Here is a 22,655-nt window from a genome sequence, read left to right on the forward strand (position 1 = left end):
ACATGCCCATCCCAAAGAAACCGGTTCACTCTACTCTTAAAGGCTCCACAGTTCAACTTATCAGGAAAAATAGACCTAGGCAGGCAGGCCAGGCTAATGTTGTTTATTTGGCTTTTGTCCTCTTGTAATTGGACTGTATGTGATTATATTATACACTAAAACCTTCGAAACGTACTCTATGGTCATCATCGTGAATTTAAGTTTTATGTAAATTTGGTTTTGTACTTAAATGGGACAAAAAAAGTCTCATCTAGATATTAACGTGCAATATTAATTATTTATTTTATTTAAAATATATTTAAAAAAAAAGACCTAAATAGATGTGAAAGGGGTCTTAAATTTATTTAATTACGTCACGACATCGTTTTAAGACTATGAAGTCAATTCTTACCAATACTAGTATCATAAGCATGAAGATATTCTGACGTCATGAACTGCCCAACTAGGCTCGACTTGCCCACACCTGGACCTCCGAGTACCAGTACTCGATATGTACTGAGACCAGCAGATGAATCCCTGTTAAACAAAATGTATTTTTAGATACATAGACTTACGGTAGTGGTTTAGTTAGATGGATGGTGGTGGATTTTGAGGGTTGAAGGTTTTTGGTTTAGTTAGGTGTGGCGGTTTACAGTTTTTTTTTTATTTACTAAACATCAGCAGATCTTCGATGGAGTTGGAGCTGGTCGTCCTTTATTTTTTATATTATAATTTTTCTTTTATCACGACTGTGACGTTAGAAACGAGGGAAAAATGAGAATATTATTCGCCGAAAAAGAGTGTTCTCTCTCTCTTCTAAAAGAGCCTTCGAAGTTATTGGGTATACATGAGTGGAAGAATTTTATTCGACATGTAGTTTTTTTTTATGGCATTGATTGGCGGCGAGCATATGGGCCACTTGATGGTAAGATGGTCACCACCGCCCATAGACAAAGGCGCTGTAAGAAATATTAACCATTTCTTACATCACCTATGCGCCAACCTCGGGAACTAAGATGTTATGTCCCTTGTGCCTGTGATTACACTGGCTCTCTCATCCTTCTAGCCGGAACACAACAATACCGACTACTGTTATTTGGCGGTAGAATATCTGATGAGTTGGTGGTACCTACCCAGACGGGCTTGCACAAAGCCCTACCACCAAGTACAAGTTTTCTTACGATATTGCCTTTCATCACAAAGTACGAGACTAATTATAAATACATATTAATCCCGTGTTTATTCGATAGCGGTGCTAACCGGATATGAAACTGCAACTTTTTACAGGATCTATAAGTATCACGATATCTAAGTATAGATAAGACAATTGGGAAATTGTCTTTCAGAAATACATTACTGGTTTTTTTTACCTAGAAGACGCTAAGGAGCATGGCGCAGACGCTCTTGTGACAGCCTCCGTGCTGGACGCGCTCGACGCCACTGACGTATTGGATCGTGATCTTCGTGAACGCAATGAATCTCCTCTGTTGACAACTCCTTTACCTAACGAAGTACAAAACTATATTAGATACGCTTAAAATAAATTATAACATTTAAAAATGCCCATTACGATTATGATACCAATTTAATAAATCACAGAGAACACTCCGAGCGAGGTTTATATTTCTATTTAAAAATTAATGTTACGAAAACAGCCAGGACATTTTTACCCAAGGTATGCTATTAAAATCAAAATCAAAATATACTTTATTCGAGTAGGCTTTTACAAGCACTTTTGAATCGTCATTTAAAAAACTATATTAAGTGAAGATACCACCGGTTCGGAATGTACATTCGACCGAGAACAACCGGCAAGTAACTCAGTAGTTACTCTTTATCAACATTTAAAAATACGTCTTTTGAACTCACTCATTGCATAATAACCTTTGACACACAAATACTCCTTTGCATATTTGCTTAAACGCAGCAGAGGTTGTTTGAACTCTTCAAGTAATTAAACAGTAATTAAAGTTCAGTTATGGCAGAGCATTCATTTTCCAGACACCTTCTTTTATAATGTACACATTTGCACGTTGATGACATTATAATTGCGTATGCTGCAACCCGGTAGCGATAGATGGCGCTGATTAAAATTGTCACTTTTCTGAATCGCGTTGTCTAGGTATACGTTTTGGGTATATACTCTAGACTGACATTTGTGAAATCCTACCCTCCCGTCGACGACGGCGTCCTCAGATGAGGTCCGGCCTCACAGGAGGCACCCTTAGGACGCGCGTATTCTGAGATTTCTGAGCCCTTAAGTGGGTTCACAACACTAAGGCTTGGGTAGTTCAGCTCGTCTACCCCGCCCGGTGACGCTGTAGAGGCCATTAGGACTAACAGCAATACACAGTTCGAAAAAAATATATAATTGTGAAATCCCACGCCCGGTGACGCTGTAAAGGCCAGTGGGGCCAACAGCAAAACACATAGACATAAAAAAAAAAATAATTGTGAAACCGATCAAATAAAATAATAGTTATAGATATTAGAAAGCACTTCCTTAGTTTCATCCACCAAACTCAAAAAACTCGAAACTCAAACCAAACGATAATACTTCGGCGTTAACATAAACAATGACAAAAAATAAATGGCGCTATAAGCCGATTCGTTCATAACCAAGTCAAGGTCCGTCTAGCGCACCCTTCGACCCTGGATCGCTAGCCCTGGCTGCTAATGATACCGTACATTCAAAGGTCTTCTGAGATAATATCAAATGATACGTTTTACTTACCGGTTATACTAAAATGCCTTAGTCTGTAATATTCTTCTTCGACGCCAGTGTTTGGCATGGATGCGACTCTGGCGCGCTGCTGAGGCAGGCCTAGCAGCTGTCTCTCTCCCGTACGGGATCTTTGCGCTTTGACAGACTGAGAACGAGAATGGTGTGGGCTTCCGTACCTATAAACAAAACATTTTATTCGTCAAAATACTAGCTCCTACAAACACTTTTGAATCGTTATTTTAAACGAAAAGGCTATTTGTAGATTCTACTAAAAAAACCGGTGAACAAATCGGAAGCATCGGAACATCAACGAATACTTAATCCAAGCTCTTCTATCATCTTAAAGTGTAATATGACTCGTTTATTAACAAAAATTTAAGTAAAAACTTTGAAATTATTTGTTGGTAAATTGTTTATCGAATTAATTAACGTCCTATCTTTCCAGAGGATTCGAATTGAACCACCCCATCTGAGCCAGGGGTAAGAGGCGATTAAGGGTATTTCGTTAAGCGCATCGATCAAGGCAATCGTGTATTTAAGCGCCTTAGTTGTACGGTGGCGGGGAAACAAATCCCTACGCAAAACAAGCTCCAAGAAGATTTACGTCAGACAGGACGCAAAATACAAAATGTACTGAGACCTAATCTATAATAATTAACAAATCGTTTGCTCTGACTGACTATCAACGTATAGCCTACTAATATTAAGTCCTACTACAAACGTAAGAAAGGATTTCTAGAAATTTCATCTTTTACTGTGCATTGAATTTTGTATGAATTTAACCCGTACGGAGCAGCTGATACCCATTTGACAAAACCTCATAGTAAGTGGTCACCACAAGCTACAGACGTTAGCGCTGTAAGAAACATCACCAATGCACCAACCTTGGGAATTAAAAAGTTATGTCCCTTGTGCCTGTAATTACGCTGGCTCACTCATCCTTTAAACCTTCAAACACAACTAATTAAGTATTCCTGTTTGGCGGTGGAATATCTAATGAGTGGTGTCTAACTAAAAGGGCATGCACAAAGCCCAATTTTGATTGGATTTGCTGAACTCAATTGTTCCAAAATGTTTAACTAAATAATATTATAATATTGTTTTTGATCAAAAATTTTCTGCTAAAATTCACCGACAAAGGGTGTGTAATAACCCTTCATCGTGGATAACGCCACGCTTACAATAATTATCGTGCATTTACAGAGTTAATACATAATTTGCACGGCTAAGGGTTCTTACACGCGTCGCGGTTTTTAATGATGTTGTGCTAAGCGTTTATTTTTCTTGACATTTGCAAAAGCGTAAACGAGAAATTCAATTTAATATGTTATTAGCTAAATGAAGATTAATTATGCGTCTAATATATGTTAGTTAATTGTTATATATTTGTATGTAGGGCTTTTTGTATATTACGTTATTCATAGTTTATGATTAACTGAAGTACTCCAATTGTTTTACAATTCGTGGTTGTTGCGTATTCCAGAATGTGCTTTCAATTTTATTTTTAAATTAATATATATATATTTAAACAGCATACGATGACTCATGTTATGCACAACATAATATATAATTTTAAATGAGAAACGCTTAAATTATTTTATATTAAAAAATATTTAATATAAAATATTTTAAGAGAGTTCTGTTACACCAACGAAATGAAATAATATTTATTTGTTACTTAAAAATGTATATGCTTAGATACAAACATACAAAAACTGTTATAAAATATATGAATACTATAAAGATTACTAACCAACCTCTTAACTTACCAATTTCTTAATTTTAACTTTTGTTAATGTTGTACTTACTAATTAATTATTATTAAGAAGTACCACAATCAAAAGAGCTAAGTTAAATAATAAGCAAGGATTATATTTAAGTACTATATAAAGTACTATCATAGCTATATTCAATAAAAAAAAAGACAGCTGAAAATAATTATTACAAAATTTCTGCTCATTCATAGATTGGTTCAATTTTTTTATAAACACAGCTGTAGATAACACGGAAATACGATATAGAAGATAATTCGAATAAGGGTTTGTGATAAGGAACCATTCCTTAAATAGTCGCCCTTCCTGACATTCCATTAACCACAAACATCGCTGGAATACCGAATATTACTTTTCATACTCGGTTTCTTGTTTACAGTGAGAGAAAGTAATATTGCTTTCTGTTTACCTTATAAAGAAATTAATAAAATTATATTATTTACATTATTTATTTATTCATAGTTGTGTTAGTGTGATGAATTTAATGAACTAAATTCAACACAAGTCTTTATCCTAGAAACTAAAGCAAATCCTTGCAGTTATATAAAAACCAAAAATAGATTTTTTATTTTAAGGCAACAAAGTTACGGTAACCAATGACTCCGTTACGTTTAAAACAAAATCAGTCAAAATCTAAATATACTTTATTCAAGTAGGCTTTTACAAGCACTTTTGAATGCTATGTCTGATATAGTACACTGGTTTAGCGTAAATAATCTTAGGCTGAATAATAAAAAAACTAAAATTGTAAAATTTAGCACACCAAACGTGCAAAATGTAAAACCCGATGTACTTATCAATGGGGAATCGATGGATCCAGTTGAAACAACTGAATTTCTTGGCCTTACTCTTGATGCCAAATTACAGTGGCTCCCCCATATAAACGGATTGGCGGGTAGACTGAGTTCTGCGGCATTTGCGGTCAAAAAAATTAGATTATTTACCGATGTTGATACGGCTCGCCTAGTTTATTTCAGTTACTTTCACAGTATAATGTCCTACGGTATGCTTTGGGGTAACGCAGCCGCTATCCATACTATATTTGTGCTGCAGAAGAGGGCTATTCGCGCAATCTATAACCTAGGAGCCAAGGAATCTTTGAGGTATAAATTTAAAGAAATTAAGATATTGACTGTTGCTTCTCAATATATATTCTGTAATGTTTTGTATGTACGGAAAAATATTAAAGTTTTTATGAGAAAATGTGATTCTCATAACGTTGGTACAAGGAACAAACACAATCTTGTTACTCCTGTTACTCGACTGCATAGAGTCAGTAACTCTTTTGTGGGGCAATGTATACGCTTCTACAACAGGATCCCAGAAAGCGTTCAAAATGCTTCTGTTGCGAAATTTTAAAAAATTGTTAAGGAACGCTTGTGTGCGAAAGGTTACTATACAATTAGTGAGTTTATGTTTGATAGCACACCTTGGGAATGAAACGATCGCCTCCTGGCTGTTTCTACTCATATACAATTATGTATATAATTAATTTGACGTAAAAAAAAAAAAGTCCCGCTGAGTTTCTTTCGCCGGTTCTTCTCAGGTCAGGGTGTTTTCTTTTTCCGAACCGGTGGTAGTGTTTAACTTGACAATCAATAAGAAAGTGTAATACTTCTATATTGAATAAAGGAATTTGAGTTTGAGTTTGAGTTTGAATCGTCATTTAACAAACTATATTAAGTGAAGCTACCACCGGTACACCGGTACTACACAACATTATATATCTTTATATTTAAAACGATAAAAGTTTTTGACAAAAATTTTGAATAGAGTTTAAACTGTTAAACTAACATTATTCAATATATGACTGCTTAATAAGAAACGATTCGTCTATGCTCATTTACTTTAATTTTAGTGTTGACTAATACTAACTTCAATATGAATAACACTAATATCAATCAATATATCAGCAGTTTGTAAAGGACAATATTTATTAACGTCACTTAAGTCAGACTTTGGATTGTTTTTTGTTTATAGTACTGTTGACTGACAAATGATGAATGGGCCACCTGATGACATTGGTTCTGTAAAAAATATTCACCATTCCTTAGGGCTTTTACACAGTATAATGTACCCAGTATTGGGCAAAGGCCTCCTCCATGTCTTTCCATTTTTTATTATTATTGTCTGTCGCTCGCTATCCGCTGCCATGTCATCCCTGCATATTTAATTATATCGTTTTCCCAACGTGCTACCTGTCTTCAACGTTTTCGTTTTCCGTCCCTAGGGTACCAGTTCATCTTTCGTCAGTGTTTTTAGTGGTGTATCATGCCCGTCTCCACTTTAGAATGAACCTAAATAGTTAGAAGTCGATATGCAATATTGACTTTAATCAGACGGAGCTTTCCTCGGCTGTAAAGAGATAGTTTTTTGTGACAAATTGCACTTTTGGGATATCGTTAGAGCCATATCCGAGATACATGAAATAATTGTACTTATAAGAATTACTCATTTTATATAATAAAACCTATCGCTGTATGTCCGTTCTGACGTAATGTCATAAAACGCAGAAAACGATTCCATCACCAACAGTACTAATAGCTGTGATGTCGTCCTGAGCGATTTCTGCCACGGGGGCCAAAGGCGATCAGCCAACTACGCAGGACATATCATAGTTTTCTATTGTGTGCGCAAATACAGGTGCACTCTCGTAATCCGAACAAATCCGAGACGACTGAAAAAACTACAAAACCCAATAACTTTTTATCGACCGACCTGGGTTTTGAATCAAAGACCTCGAGATCTCCGCCCATACATTTATATGGGCGGAGCATAAAGCTATTAGTCTGCGAGGCAGTCATTACTATTCTTTACTACGTTACAAATAAAATTAGATCGTTTTACCCGCCATCATAAAAGGCGATGTATGTAGACGGCCTTATCCAGCACAATTCGACGTTATCCCGTCAGTGTCGCGTGTCACGTGGTCTCACCGGGACAATGAAGATTGATAATACGTCACCATCAATTTACGCACGAGTTAATTGCTGATGTATTAACATTTAATTACCGTTTCTCTTGTAAACAAAGATCGAAACAGATCCTCTGTGAAGTAAGCCCTTTTGTTTGTGGTTAATTTATGGTATTATGTCCAGTCGAATAGCATGAGTTATGAGTGTTTATTTGATAAAGACACTTAGTTTACATAAAATATATAATTTAATTATATGTTGTATCGTAATATTGTACATTTATCTTCAACATTGTATTTTCATTATCCCTGTTACATATAACGTAAAACTATTAATCAAAAAGCAATAAGCGTTGGACTAGTGGCTGGATGTACGGTCGTTTATTGTTGTTGTTAATATGATATTACGATTTGATTTATTTTATCGTTTGAATTGGGGTCGAAAACGTTATAAGTTCTGTGGTTTGGCTGTATAAGAGCAACAGACAGACAGAGTTACTTTCGCATTCATAATATTGGTACAGATTAAATATTTAGTTGCAAGTTTTTGCCAAAAATTTCATCGAACCTGACGCGTCAGTGTGTGTGCTACATAAAAGTATTTTCCTTCGAATTACGTTTGAAACGCGGAAAATGTATTCACCATCAAGATAACTACCGTTAAAATGGTTTACCAGCCGACGGTTTTGTACATTGTTGACGGTCACGACACCTCGTTAACTAATACTAGTAAATGTTATTTAATTTTACGAGAACGTGAAATCCACGCCTGCCACGTCCGTTGTCAAATTTAAAGCGGTTGAAAGCGGTTTGCAGCTACTTACATAACATAAACTAATACTTTATCTGAAACGTGCAGCAACTTCTAGTGTAAGTTTTATATAAATTGGCTTAGTAGTTTTTTCATTTTTATCAGCAATGATAGATTTTCTCATACAATTACATACATATTAATTAATACGTCTTAACATTATTTACATTAAAGACTTAATACATTAGAAGTAGGTGTAGGCAGTGGTAGGGCTTTGTGCAAGCCAGTCTGTTTAGGTACCACCCACTTGTTATGTATGCTTCTGCCAAAAGTAATCCTACTATTAGTATTGTTGTGTTCCGGTTTGAAGGGTGTTCCAAGAAATGTAACTACGGGATCAATGGAGATAATATTGTAGTTCGCAATGTTGGTTGCGCTTTCTAAGGGATGATTTTTTCAGTGATTTCTTGGAGTTATATATTATTAGACATTTCTATCGGCGTGGTGGCCTATTTGCTAATCTGCTAACATACATGTAATAAAAAAAAAAGACAGCGTAATGGTATAAGTTCACTGCAACAGAAAAAATATCCTAGATTTGTGTACACAAATTATGGGCTACGCATAAACGGTAGTTTTAATAAAAAAATTACGTCAAAGTTATTCTCTAAGAAATCCATCATCAGTGCAGAAAGAAATAAAAAAGAAAGTCAAGAACCAGCGAAAGAAGCTGAGCGGCATTTATTAAAAATAACTATTAAATTTTTGAGAATGGTGAAGATTTTTTTGAAAATGCAGAAGCAATCGTATCATTCATAACCTAAGTCACTCCTTAAGATATTAACTGTCTATCATCGAAAATTTCATCAAAATTAATTCAGCCGTTTCGTGGATTACCCGGAACAGACGAACAGAAAGAACATGAGATTACAAACAGACAAATCAATTTTATTTATATAGATAAATAGTTTCCTGTTTTACGCAACAAATCTTATCGATATGGAACTCTCCAATGATGACTGTTTATAATTGCAGTGTGGATATTCTATATAGTATTTTAATATGTGGCATATGTTTTGAGATATAGTTTAAATTATCGGCCATTTTAAAAATAGCACGATATAAGACCCCTATTTTGCCTTGAGCTGCTAGTCAACTATAAAGTCGTTTACATTACATTAGCAGCCCGTAAATGTCCCACTGCTGGGATAAAGGCCTCCTCTCCCTTTGAGGAGAAGGTTGGAGCATATTCCACCACGCTGCTCCAATGCGGGTCGGCGGAATACACTTGTGGCAGAATTTCGTTGAAATTAGACACATACAGGTTTCCTCACGATGTTTTCCTTCACCGCCGAGCACGAGATGAATTATAAACACAAATTAAGCACATGAAATTTCAGTGGTGCCTGCCTGGGTTTGAACCCGAAATCATCGGTTAAGATGCACGCGTTCTAACCACTGGGCCATCTCGGCTCATATAAAGTCGTGGGCAAAACAAAATATTCTTATAAAAGTTTTCAACTTTATACCTTCATATATTAACGCTTCCTGGTCTCCTGCTGTAGAAGGTATACATTGTGCCAAAAACAAATTAGCCTGTAGGATAAATTGTTCAAAACAATGTATTTTATATCTTTCTGAAATATAAATTCTTGTAAACAACGTATCGATTTTCGTAAATAAAAACATTCCGAGTTTAATATATTTTCTTTTAATAATGTACAAAGCCTTTGTACGGTAATTTATTTCATCCCTTACTTATTCAATTTTATGAAAAAACGCTTTCTTTAACAACCGACGTGGATACAAATTAAATAGCTATTTTTCTTTTTCTAAAGAATTTTGGATGAATTACGCGGGAGGATTTTTTTGAACAAATATTAAAACACTTTGTATCACAGCTCCTGTTTTAATTTTAATCAAAATGTATAGAAATTGATTTTTTATTTTTTTTCGTACAATTGAAGCAAAGTCTAAGTATATTCTCCTTTTGAGAATGTTAAGAGCTTATACCACCACGCTCCAATGAGGGTTGATGTAAATATCAAAATAAGATCTAAATCTAAATATTCTTTCTAGTGAAGAAGATGAAGATGTTCCCCAGAGCGATTTCAATCATGGATACTTTTACAATTCTGCACGACATTCATGAGTCTCCAATAAAATATCTACATTAAATTAAATCTTAAAATTAATCAATGTACTCGTAATTTATACAAGTTGTTCTTAATTGGAGGAGACCACATCGTGCACTAAAAACAAAAAATATTGAAACACAGTTACGGTAAAAAGTTAAAGAAATCTAATTAAAATTAGAAACTTAAATACTAAAATTTTAGGAATAAGCTGACATCAAATTTTTAAGTTAGTTGAAAAATATGGGACACTGAATTTCGTAGTGTTATATTGTCCACAGAGCCTTGGAACAGAGGTTTTTCCTCAAGCCTTCTTTTTGAAATAAAATTGTATTAAAAATAAGTTCATTTAAAAAATACGAGCGAACTTGCCTCTTGTCAAATTCATGCAGATCCTCAGACGTGAATTGGCTGGTGACGTCCAGGAGCTGCTGGATGTGGTCACTGCAAACCCTGCTCGTTCGTCTGCCATCTTCGCCGTCCCTCACAAGAATAGTAGAACAGCCTCCGTAGTCCAAAGACAATGAAGGTTGCTGTACTACTATCGTAGTTCTTCCAGCTGGCATTGATGAAGCGGAGTCCAATGGGTTTGCAGTTACATGTACTTGGGCTGCTGTTGAATAAAAAAAATGTTTCTAAATTGAACTGCCTAGGTAACCTAGACGGGCTTGCACAAAGCCCGTACTCACTTATCAGATATTCTAAGATAAATAGAAATATCTAGAATTGATGTGTTCCAGTTTGAAGATAGGTGAGCCAGTGTAACAGTAGAACATTTATAACATCTTAGTTCCTAAGGTTGGTGGTGTATTTGCAATATAAACCATGGTTAGTATTTCGTACAACACCAATGTCTATGAAGAGTGATCACTTACCATCCAGTGACTCATTTGGCCTTCCGAGTAAATGTAATATTAAAAAAAAAATAATGACGCACATCACGTCTTGGTTCATGTTCGAAAACATCTTAAGAAAACATTAAGAAACAAACTGATATGTCACGAAGGAAACTATTCGAAGTAAAGCGCGACATTTACGTTGATGTCTTTTTAATATTTCTCTTGTCATACCATATGTAAAAGTTTCTTCTCTTTCATAAAAGTTTATATGAAAAATAATACGATATACCTACTTGAATATAGTAAGGGTTTCTTAAAATGGTGAAAGTGGTTGCACTTTCTTTGTAAAAAAGTTTTTTGTGGTTTAATTTAATAAAACTTATTATGTAATGAAATTTAATTTAAATAAGATTACTAGGATCCTACCCGTTGACTGCCTTCTCGAAGATGGCGGTGGAACAGAATGTTGGTGTGTAGACGAGCGTCTCCGACTCGCTGTAAATACCTCTGTTCCCTCCAACTGCCTCCGTAATTTAGCAACCTCGTCCTTATAATATTCCTGCTTATCCAATTTCTGCTTATTCTTCAACCTTGGCTCACTGCCTCGTCTCTTCACTGCTTCAGGTTCAAAATCGAAGTGCGTTTCGTATTTCACTTGAGTGCATTTTGGACTCTTTGGTGGGTCAACCTTTGGATCATAGGGTATTTGAATGGACGTGGACGGCCCGCCCTGGTTTGTTTGGCTCACTTGAATTTTATTTCGAGGTTTCTCATTTTTTTTTGGATCAGGTAGTGGAACGTCAAAGATAAATCTACCAGGGCCAGGTCTGGGAGAGTCGAGCGTGTCTGTCGCAGATTGGGGGATGGCATAAGCGGGGGCATCGAACTCGCAGCTGTTTTGCGCTCGGTGATAATGGGGAGGAGCTGTGCTTGGGGGGTTCTGTTGAGGTTCAGTTTGCGGTTGTTGAGGGGGATCTGCGTCGATGAGGTCGGGTTCTGCATCCATGGAATCATCAGTGCCGGTAACGGAGGTGAGGGCGGTGGCTGCTGAATCGGTGCTGGTGTTGATGGTCTTATCTGATGTGGTGCTGCTGCCCATGACAACGACCTGTTGACAATAATACATTTTCTTTATCAATATTATTTTCCTGTCATTTACGATTCACCATTTCGGAACGATAACAATGTTTTCATAAATCAATTGATATAAATGATTCAACAACAGTAGGTACATGAATTACTGAGTTAATTTAAAGTAAAAAAAAGTTATTGTTCAGTTCGCCGATTTTACTCTAACTTATTAATTCTGTATTGGGCAGCTTTTGTGATATTAAGTCGTTGGTGGGAGGCTCCCGACGTGACAGGGGTTTGGTGGCGAGGGCTGCGCGCGGTAGTGGAGAGTATTTGGACATTGCAGCGTGACTTTATTATTATTATATATGCCGGAGGGACATCAGATCTATTGTCACTATTATTTCATTCACTATTAGTTCATCGTGTGGGCATACAGTGGGTAATCGTGAAAATAATACAAAAAACACACGTTAGGTTAACACACAAAGTAATCAAAATAAGAATGATAACACTCAGCACTTCAGGAACGGTAGGACAGTTCCGTGACCTCACTCGGCTAATGCTTTGCAGTAAGTAATCTACCTTGACCCGAGCGATGCCTTCACGACTCTGTCGAAAGCGCGCTGAAGTTAGCACCGAACTACATCGAAGTCAAATTCACAACCGTAGGTGCGTTTTTCGTTCCGTTGAGTGTCTGTACGCTTGACCGGATGCGACATATATATAACTCTAAAAAAGCCTAATTTACTCCTTATTACATCAGCTATCTGCCAGTGAGATTCCCATAAAAATCGGTCCAACCGTTCCAGAGATTACCCAGAACAAACAGACAGACAGACAAAAATTGTAAAAAAATATATTTTGGTGTATGTACCAGGTATTGTATTGTTCCATGTTGTAGCATTCATATGCATTTCGTAAAAAGCGGTTATTTTAATATTACATACCGATACTCCAATTTTATTATATGTATAGATTTGGTACTGTTAACACGAACTAATTTTAGTCAGCATGCCAGCATGTTTTAATCGGTATTTCTGTTATAAATAATTTGGTTTTGAACTCTAGTAAAACAAAATGTTTAGTAATTACGCAGCCGAATGTAAAATAACAGCTTTCTATATTTAGGCATTGCTATAGATTCGAAGCTCTTGTGGAATTCTCATATACATCCCTTGCAGGTAGGCTCCACCATATACGCAGTAACGAAGGTTAGACATCAAACTGACATTGAAACTTCTCGATTATATATTTTGCATATTTTCATAGTTTTTGATGAAGTAGTGTGTACACCGCTTTTCATGGGTACGCCACTCCGAGGTCCCGGGTTTGATTTCCGGCCGAGTCGATATAGAATTTCATTAGTTTCCTATGTTGTCTTGGGTCTGGGTGTATGTGGTACCGTCGTTACTTCTGATTTTCCATAACAAAAGCGCTTTAGCTAATCACATTGCGATCAGAGTAACGTATGTGATGTTGTCCAATATTTATAAAAAAATAAATATATATAGTACAATAAAAATTATAACAAATTGGCGCAAAAAGAAGTTTATATAGAAGGTTACAAAAAAGTTTTTAATTAAATATTATTAGCTAAGTACATGTTTGGCTTTGCACTCTGCAAAGACTGTACAGAAAGTGCTTATCAGCAGATGTTATGGAGCTCCATATACGTAACTTAAACTTAACGTATACTTAAAGAAATTAGCTTATTGTATTTTAATATTATTTCTACTATGATAATAATAGCCTACAATTAAAGTTAAATTAATATCTTGCAAGTACTCCTTTTAAAATTTCTAAATAATCTTATATCCGTAAGCGAAACCATACGAAACAATTGGATAATCCGAAATAATTTCGAATCGGTCACCGTATCTGAAACTGGTAAATTATATCCATATATAGATACGAAATTACACATATGGATAACATCCCTGCTTATTATTATCACCCACCAAAAAAAGAACAGTTATCTCAGAGCTCAAGATTCCCCTCGGGATGATTTTATAGCTGGTATATTTACGGTGACATCATAGTATATTAACAAGAATAGTATACATTTTTTTTTTTAGCATTAGTATCTTGTAAATTTTCCCACTCTGGGCTAAAGGCCCCCTCTCCCTTTGAGGAGAAGGTTAGGAGCATATTCCACCACGCTGCTCCAATGCGGGTTGGCGGAATACACATGTGGCAGAATTTCGTTTAAATTAGACACATGCAGGTTTCTTCACGATGTTTTCCTTCACCGCCGAGCACGAGATGAATTAATAACACAAATTAAGCACATGAAAATTCAGTGGTGCCTGACTGGGTTTGAACCCGAAATCATCGGTTAAGATACACGCGTTCTAACCACTGGGCCATCTCGGCTCAATAGTATACATATATGTCCATAATAATATTGATTATTTTCACAGTGACAATAGTTGTAAAAAGACGAAAAGTAAAGAAATACTTGTAACACCTGTTTCCCGTCTCCGTAAAGCCTATTCATCCCTTATCCAACCATTTTTATATCGTATCGTGTAATATAAATCATTTCACGAAGATAATACAAAGATTTGACGCGTGAAGATCATTCGCAGGGACGCTCAGATGGCTTCAAAATATTCGTTTATTAAAAACGTTGTTAAGGATGGAAGGGTACATCTAAGGCGCGACATTACATACTCAGTATTAAGAAGAATCAGCAATCATTCTATTTGGAAAAAGCTTCGAGTTACCACCACGCCAGTTGTGACCATTCCAGTAAACGTTTCCGATTCTCTTTGTAATTCAACTCCGAGCACGAGATGTAAACACAAATGAAATACATTAAAATTGATTCGCCCGAATTTGAATTCGCGATCTTTTTTTTATGGCACTGGTTGGCGGACTAGCATGTGGTAAGTGGTCACCACCGCCCATAGACAAAGGCTCTGTAACAAATATTAACTATTCCTTACATCACCAACCTTGGGAACTAAGATGTTATAACCCTTGTGCCTGTGATTACACTGGCTCACTCACCCCTCTAACCGGAACACAACAATACAGAGTACTGTTATTTGGTTGTAGAATATCTGATGAGTAGGTGGTACTTACCCAGACGGGCTTGCACAAAGCCCTACTACCAAGTACAATTATTAATATCTCCGTGGTTAATAACTGGATTATAACATCTTAAATACATAAACGAGTAGATACATGTTTAAATTATTTTATGTTAATTTTCAAGAAAATAGAGCTGTAACTTATGTATTTATTCCAGGACTTAAGACATTATGTCACCAAAGATAAATATCTTCTCAGTTTGACCTTTTGTGACATTGAGTTCGACCCTAAAGAATCCATTGTTGAGAGTTGATGATCATTGTAGCAATTTGACATAGAAACGTCGAATAGGCCGATCATTCTTTGTCCTACGTGACATTGTCAAAATAAAAAGGCTTTTTTTCATGTACTTTTTTCAGGGCACCTGTAGGCGGACAGGAAAGTGGGTAACCTGATGGTAAGTGGTCAACACTTTACTTTACCTACTTTCCTCAACGGTAGCGAACAGCTACCGTGTCAGTGGGTTTCGACCCAGTGGGTCAGGGTTTTATTGACCCAGTCTAAAACTGGAACAAAACTATACTCGATGGTACCTATTAAATCGGATCTGCGCAAATCTTTATCACAATCCGTATCCGTTTTTATCTATGACTTTGTTTCTAACGAAGAACGAAAGCAATCGTCAAAATTACACGAAGCATGAAAATTTGAATTAGCATGTGATTCCGAGCGGGAATGAGCTGTGAATAATAATCAATCGTGTAAGCGGCGTTTGATTGCGGGCCTCCTCGGGGAACAGTGGAGTTTATAGCCGATATTATATTTATCGACATATTCGCTACAAATGCTTTTACCACGAGGAACTTTGGACAGGAAATTCTCGAATTGCATTTGACATTATCACCGTTGCAAAATAAAAAATGCGAAAAATTATAGTAAACCACAGCCTGTTGAAGTTGAACTGCTGGGCAAAGTCTCTTCCTTTTGACTCTTACAATGTAGGTTGGTGGATACGCATGACATAAACTCATCCACCTCATGCAGGTTTCCTCGCGATGTTTTCCTCAACCGCTGATTAAGAGATGAATTATAAATACAAATTAAGCATAAAAATTCACGTCTTGTCACCTCTAGGCGATCACGGCTCTTCTCTATTTTACTTACCAATTAAAAGATATATAATAATAAAAAAAAATGCGGATATATACATGACATATTATATTATTTAAAGGGGTGGTTACAGCGCCTAAACAAATAAAAAAAATACACGCCAACCAAAAGATTTGTCATTTATTTTCTCGTGGGAAATACCCTCCCATTATTACCCCCACATGAAGTGGGGGGATGTGTATGTGGGACTCGCTGGTGTCTAGAATGCACTAGAATACCCACTAAAAAAAACAGCTGTCCTCACTCCGTATGTTAGGGGCGTCACAAGATCGCTTGCGTGATGCCAAAAGATTATCCTGTGGCATTGCACACAGAACGCTGGCACTTTTACCTCAAGGTATTGCTAGTGGTCTAGCTCTTGGGTCACCAACTGGAAAAGTTTCTTAAGAGGGTCCTACATATTTCACCTAGCAACATCAGACTTGTTGGATAATTGTTGAATATTGTGGCACTTGAGTTAGAAATGACATATAAATGACTATAATTACGTGACTTATTGGTAATTTTTTACATGTCTCAACAAGACTCCGGATTCATAACCAAGAAGTAGACGCGACACGTTACGTGACCGATGGCGCAGGGTTAGGTAAGCAGACTGTCCAATGGGCCACCTGATGGTAGGTGGTTACCATTATGTTTGACTCAATAATCGATTTAATTAGTACGTATTTTAATTCAAGTTTTACAAATATTCGTATTATTTAAACTTATGTCATATTTATGTAACGAAAAATGTTGAACATTTTCCATTTTACGCGAGAACAAATAATTGTTCTTTAAAGTTCAATGGATTTAAAAACGGTTTATTCCGAGTATTTCAGGAATCCATAGATAACGTTATATGTTATGGTTGTTGACCACTACAAGCTATACGTCGATCGTAAACTTTTCAAAGTCTTCCAATTCATTTCTAGTATATTAGTAATATTTCGGTATTGTTTTCAGAGACTCGATAGATTACCGGAAGGCTGTAGAAATACTTGAAAGTAACAACGTACCCCGACTTCGCACGGGTGCAATTTACTACTAAAGACAATTATATTATATCAATATATTTTTTTCCTTGTAGTGCTCAGGTATAATGTAGTTTTCTACCAGTAAAATATCTTATGTATACTAATAATTGATGACTCTTTTTATAATGTAAAGCTGAAAAAACTACTAAATTAATATACATGATATTTAAAGTTTTGGTGAGATGGTTGAGTCGAGATGACCCACTGGTTAGAACGCGTGCATCTTAACCGATGATTGTGGGTTCAAGCTCAAGTAAGCACCACATAATTTATCTCGTGCTTGGAAGTGACGAAAAACAACGTGAAGAAACCTGCATGTGTCTAATTTCAAAGAAATTCTGTGGTACCGTCGTTACTTCTGATTTTCCATAACACAAGTGCTTTAGCTACTTACATTGGAATCAGAGTAATGTATGTTATGTTGTCCAATATTTAATTCTGCCACATGTGCATCCATCAACCGGCATCGGAGCAGCGTGGTGGAATATGCTCCAAACCTACTCTTTAAAAGGGAAGAAGGAGGAGGAGGGAAACGAGGCTTTAGCACCACACACCACACACACCACAGCCTTCCCACCAGTGGGAAATTGATATGCTGTTACTGTGTATAGTTTATTACCAACTAAACTGCGACGTTATCCGCGTTGAATTTAATAAGTCATACAAACTTCCAACCCACTTTTCACTAAGAGATGATTTGCATGACGAAAACCTAATCTAATCTATCTCCACACCAAGTTTAATTTAAAACGGTGCAGCGGTTTAACCGTGAAGAGGTAACAGTTACTTTCGCATTACATTAGCATTAAAAGGGCTTATAGAGGTTTGTAGTTTCTCTCGCTTGCATTTTGGGATAAAACAAATAAAAAAACCATCCAAGTGCAAATACTACTCGCGCACGACGGGTTCCATACAATTATATAAAAACGGCAAAAAAATCACGTCTGTTGTATGGAAGACCCCCTTAAATAGTTTTTATTATTTTTTAGTATTTAATATTATAGCGGCAACAGAAATACATCATCTGGGAATGTTTCAAGTGTCTTACTGTCACGGTTCAGGAGATATAGCCTGGTGACAGACGGACGGACGGACGGACCGTATTTTTCTTTAGGCATTTTTAGCAACTAGATTAATCAGATTAAAAACAGCTTCAAAATTGTTTTCATTTACCAGTACTTATAATATTTGATTACTCTAATTGTTAAAACATAATTGGTTCTCCATTAGCGTAGTTTAGCTTCATAAATTCGCTGGATGAATGTATTAAACCCAACGATATATTTTAATCCCCCAGAGCATCTCAGTTAATGGATGTGAATACAGCTCCAGTGATTGGTTTATTTAAAATTAGAATACTCTGCAGAGGTTATATTTGTCGTTGGCTTAATGGAATACATTGGTGATTTATTTTTAGTTACTAAAGCGGTTATCAACAATGCCCACTGTTGGACTTTATGACACCACGCCACGAGGGTCTGCCTCGTCTGTCTGGTAGTTATCGTTCTGGGTTCTAATAATGCGAATCGAGGCAATTAATTTCATTTTTCACTTAAGGAACTTTGAGCAGCTCGGAGTTTGGAAGTTGCCAGTGTCATAAATAAAAGCTTATCCTCTGCCAGAACTATTCTTTCGTGTCGGATTACAAGTAGCCGTCTCATCGGTCTAAGCAAGTGAAGAAAGTAAAGAGTATGAAGGAGTTGCCCGCACATTTAAATCAGTGCTGTTCAAGTACTGCTGGTCTTCGTTTAAAATGATTGTTTATGTCTAAGTATAATGGAGGGTTTAAATGGTGAAAGTAACTAGAGAACAGGAAGTAGTAATTTCATATATATATATATCCCATCAAAAACATAAATGTAAAAATGAGAGCCAAGTTAAATATTATGATATATACCTTGGTTGTTGACTTCAACGACAAAAGAAGTGAGATCTAAATTTGTGCCAAGTTAAATAGTCCTTTCTGAAATTTATTTATAACTACATAAATATCATTTCTTCTTATAACTTGGGATAATATATTGTTGCCTAAGGTCTGACTTGGCTAGTTCCCATATACGAATTATATTATAGCCTTCGTAAGTTCTAAGGCTTTACAAATGAATTATAAACACAAATTAAGCATGCAAATATTCAATGGTACTTGTCTAGATATGAACTCGCAATATCTGGTTAAGATTCATGTTTTCTAGTGACTGGACCATCGCAGCTCTTAATGTACGTTAATACTAACTAAGCAATACTGAGCTGTCCTCCATTCTATTAGATGTTCTGAATTATAATTTGTTATTCTAAACACAAACTACAAGTTGTGTTTATAAGCATATAAGAACTAGCCAAGTCAGACCTTAGGCAACAATATATTATCCCAAGTTATAAGAAGAAATGATATTTATGTAGTTATAAATAAATTTCAGAAAGGACTATTTAACTTGGCACAAATTTAGATCTCACTTCTTTTGTCGTTGAAGTCAACAACCAAGGTATATATCATAATATTTAACTTGGCTCTCATTTTTACATTTATGTTTTTGATGGGATATCACTACTTTTTGTATATAAATTATTAGTAGGTACTTATTAATAACAAAATTAATACCAAATGGTTTTTGTTAAGCTATTTTATTTTCCTACGTTTACGGGGTAAAATTGTCTTTTTTTTTATACGTTCTTATTTTTCTTGTAGGTACCTCTGAAATGTTCGAGTGAATTGCCCATTCAGTGTCCGGATTTTTTTTACGCGTTTTCTGTTTATACTTAATTTGGCCAAGTAGGGGTGGTAATACGTGCGCAGACGGTTGTACTCTACAATAGAGTTCTCTTGTGTTTTAATTTGACTTGGACCTAAATTGATAAGATGTACTCCATCTAAGGTTTTAACTCTGGAGAGGCCAACGTAAGCCTGCTCTTTACTTAATATAGAGGAGCCTATGTCGAAAAGAGCACCGTCAATGCGAAGGCCTTGTAATTTGTGTATAGTAGTAGAATATGCTAAGCAAATAGATAATTGTTTCCTTTGAACATATATGTACATTACTTAATATCTGTAACATGGTTTTGACTTCTAGTTTGCAAATTAAATTATGTTTAAATTGAATCGTTATTTTACCGACGCTATTGCTGTTGTCGACGTCCCCAATGTACCTTCTCTATTTTTCCATTGGACCCATACACCAGTCCTTTGCTGACATCAGCATGCTTGCTCGATACTGTTCTTCCAAGCAATAAGGATCCCCGTTTGTAGCGCTAGAGTACAAACTTAAATCATTCCAGTTACGATATACATAGTCTACTACAGTCACACGAAACCTATTTTATTGTTGTATACTAGTATACTCAAACAAAAAATATGCAGTCGAATAGACTAGGCAGCTTCCATCGGAAGGCATTGAAATAATTCTTATGAGCGCGGTTGCCACTCGCTCAGACACGTCCGCGTTAAGGTTTAATCGCAACGCTCCTTTCCCGCTGCTCCGGCGTCGCATCGCGCGCCGTGTACCGAAATGCCTATTATTATTATTTTTTTAAGTATAATGATTTTGCACCATTGATGTGCGCTAAATGCCAGTTAATAACGTAATAAATACGAAAGTCGGCTATACTCATAAGTACTAAAACGGAAATATTTGGATTTAAAAAACTTAAGGGTGGTATTCAACTTGTTATATATTCACGTGAAGACCTTAAAATCCACATTAAGACGGGCTGTCATAAGTTTTGATTGCTGGTTCTTACATCATTTTTTTTATTACAGTTATTATAGGATTATAGGAACTAAGTATATATTAAGTGTTCCTAAGAGACCCAATAAATGAAAAATTATAATAAAATGATAAAAAATTACCAGTTTCAGATTTTTTCCTTTATATTGGCCTAATTATCTACCTGCATGCCAAATTTGAACTTTCTAGGTCACCTGGAAGTAGGATATAGTTTTGATCTATAGGTCAGTCAGTGATAAAAATGACGATTTTTAGACGTTAATATCTAAATAACCATTTGAGATGTGTTTATGAAATTTGGAACACATATGTATCTCGCGAGTCTCAATATATGAGCCAAATTTGACACATTTATGTCAAATAGTTTTTGAGTTGTGAGGAGTTCAAAAGTGGCTCCAAATGGTTCGTGTAATATTACACACGGTGCTGCACGCCAGTTCTGCTATAATAGAACTTGGCTGACACGCTACCGCGTGTCTAGATATATTTGTATCTTGATTAAGTATTGCTGTTGGCCCTACTGGCCTTTACAGCGTCACCGAACGTTGGGGCGAGTGTTAAGACTCTGCCTTAGGGTGAACCTTTCTGGGCTCGAGAGTGACGTAAGTGACGTTCGTCCTGAGGGTGTCTCCTATGAGATCGCACCTCGGCTCAGAACGTAGTCGGTAGGGTGTGAATTTAAGCACTGATAGAGATCTCTGGTTTCCCTTCAAGATGAATAAATATTTACCCTGCTAAAATATAACTTTTAACGCTATATTATAAACCCAGTAGCGAATATATACAGCGCGATTCAGGAAAGTGTCATTTTCAATCAGCGCCATCTATCGCTACCTGGTTGTAACATCCAGCCGCTGTGGTCGAATCGGCCAGTACGATATTATCATGGATTATGTAGCAGAATTTGTGCGATTTTACGAGTTGTCATTTATAATGTTTACGGGTCATTGACTGCGCTAAGAGCTGTTAATATTGATTAATGTTAAACACAAATCATATCCAGTCGACTCGCTACTGCACCGTACGCTCTGAACGTGTCAATCCTTTACTTTTTGGGAGAAGGCATGGAACCATTAAATACTCCAAGCTGCTCCAATATGCGGTTAAACAAATATAACCAAACGCAATTTGAGGATCAAGATCACAGACGCACGCATCACAGGATCCTTCACCGCCGTTCATAAAAATGAATGATAAACACATGATACTTTGGATTTGAACCCGCAATCTAATCTAAGATATACTTTTCTTAACCATTTCAACTCACATGCACTTTGAATTTCATAAAATAAATTAAATTTGATTTAAATCCTCGGACCGTCACACCGTCTGAGACTAACCACATACCGACGCCATTAGTTCTCAAAATCCTCAAATATTCCATTTACGACATTTGTCAGTTTATCTGATGAGTGTATATAACTAAAATAAATATACATTCCGTTGTATCATCACAACAATTGCTGTTGAGCGACTAAAGAGAAAACAAAAAAATATATTAGATAATGGACGGATTTCATTG

The 22,655-nt window shown here is 36.1% G+C and overlaps 1 protein-coding gene across 2 annotated transcripts in view; it reads right to left on the bottom strand.

The window, feature by feature from the left end:
* The window catches only part of LOC125073583, a 124,842-nt gene that overhangs the window by 18,330 nt on the left and 83,857 nt on the right, over nucleotides 1-22,655 (bottom strand). Inside the window, exons 3-7 of one of the 2 annotated variants that reach the window (XM_047684460.1) lie at nucleotides 11,542-12,223; nucleotides 10,649-10,886; nucleotides 2,714-2,880; nucleotides 1,350-1,482; nucleotides 392-516 (exon numbers count right to left, since the gene is read on the bottom strand). In XM_047684460.1, coding sequence (XP_047540416.1) covers nucleotides 392-516; nucleotides 1,350-1,482; nucleotides 2,714-2,880; nucleotides 10,649-10,886; nucleotides 11,542-12,223 — 1,345 coding nt within the window. Of the gene's footprint in view, nucleotides 1-391; nucleotides 517-1,349; nucleotides 1,483-2,713; nucleotides 2,881-10,648; nucleotides 10,890-11,541; nucleotides 12,224-22,655 lie in introns of both variants that reach the window. The other variant, XM_047684459.1, reaches the window with a different exon arrangement.

This window comes from Vanessa atalanta, chromosome 24 (genome assembly GCF_905147765.1).
Source record: "Vanessa atalanta chromosome 24, ilVanAtal1.2, whole genome shotgun sequence".
Classification (NCBI taxonomy): domain Eukaryota; kingdom Metazoa; phylum Arthropoda; class Insecta; order Lepidoptera; family Nymphalidae; genus Vanessa; species Vanessa atalanta.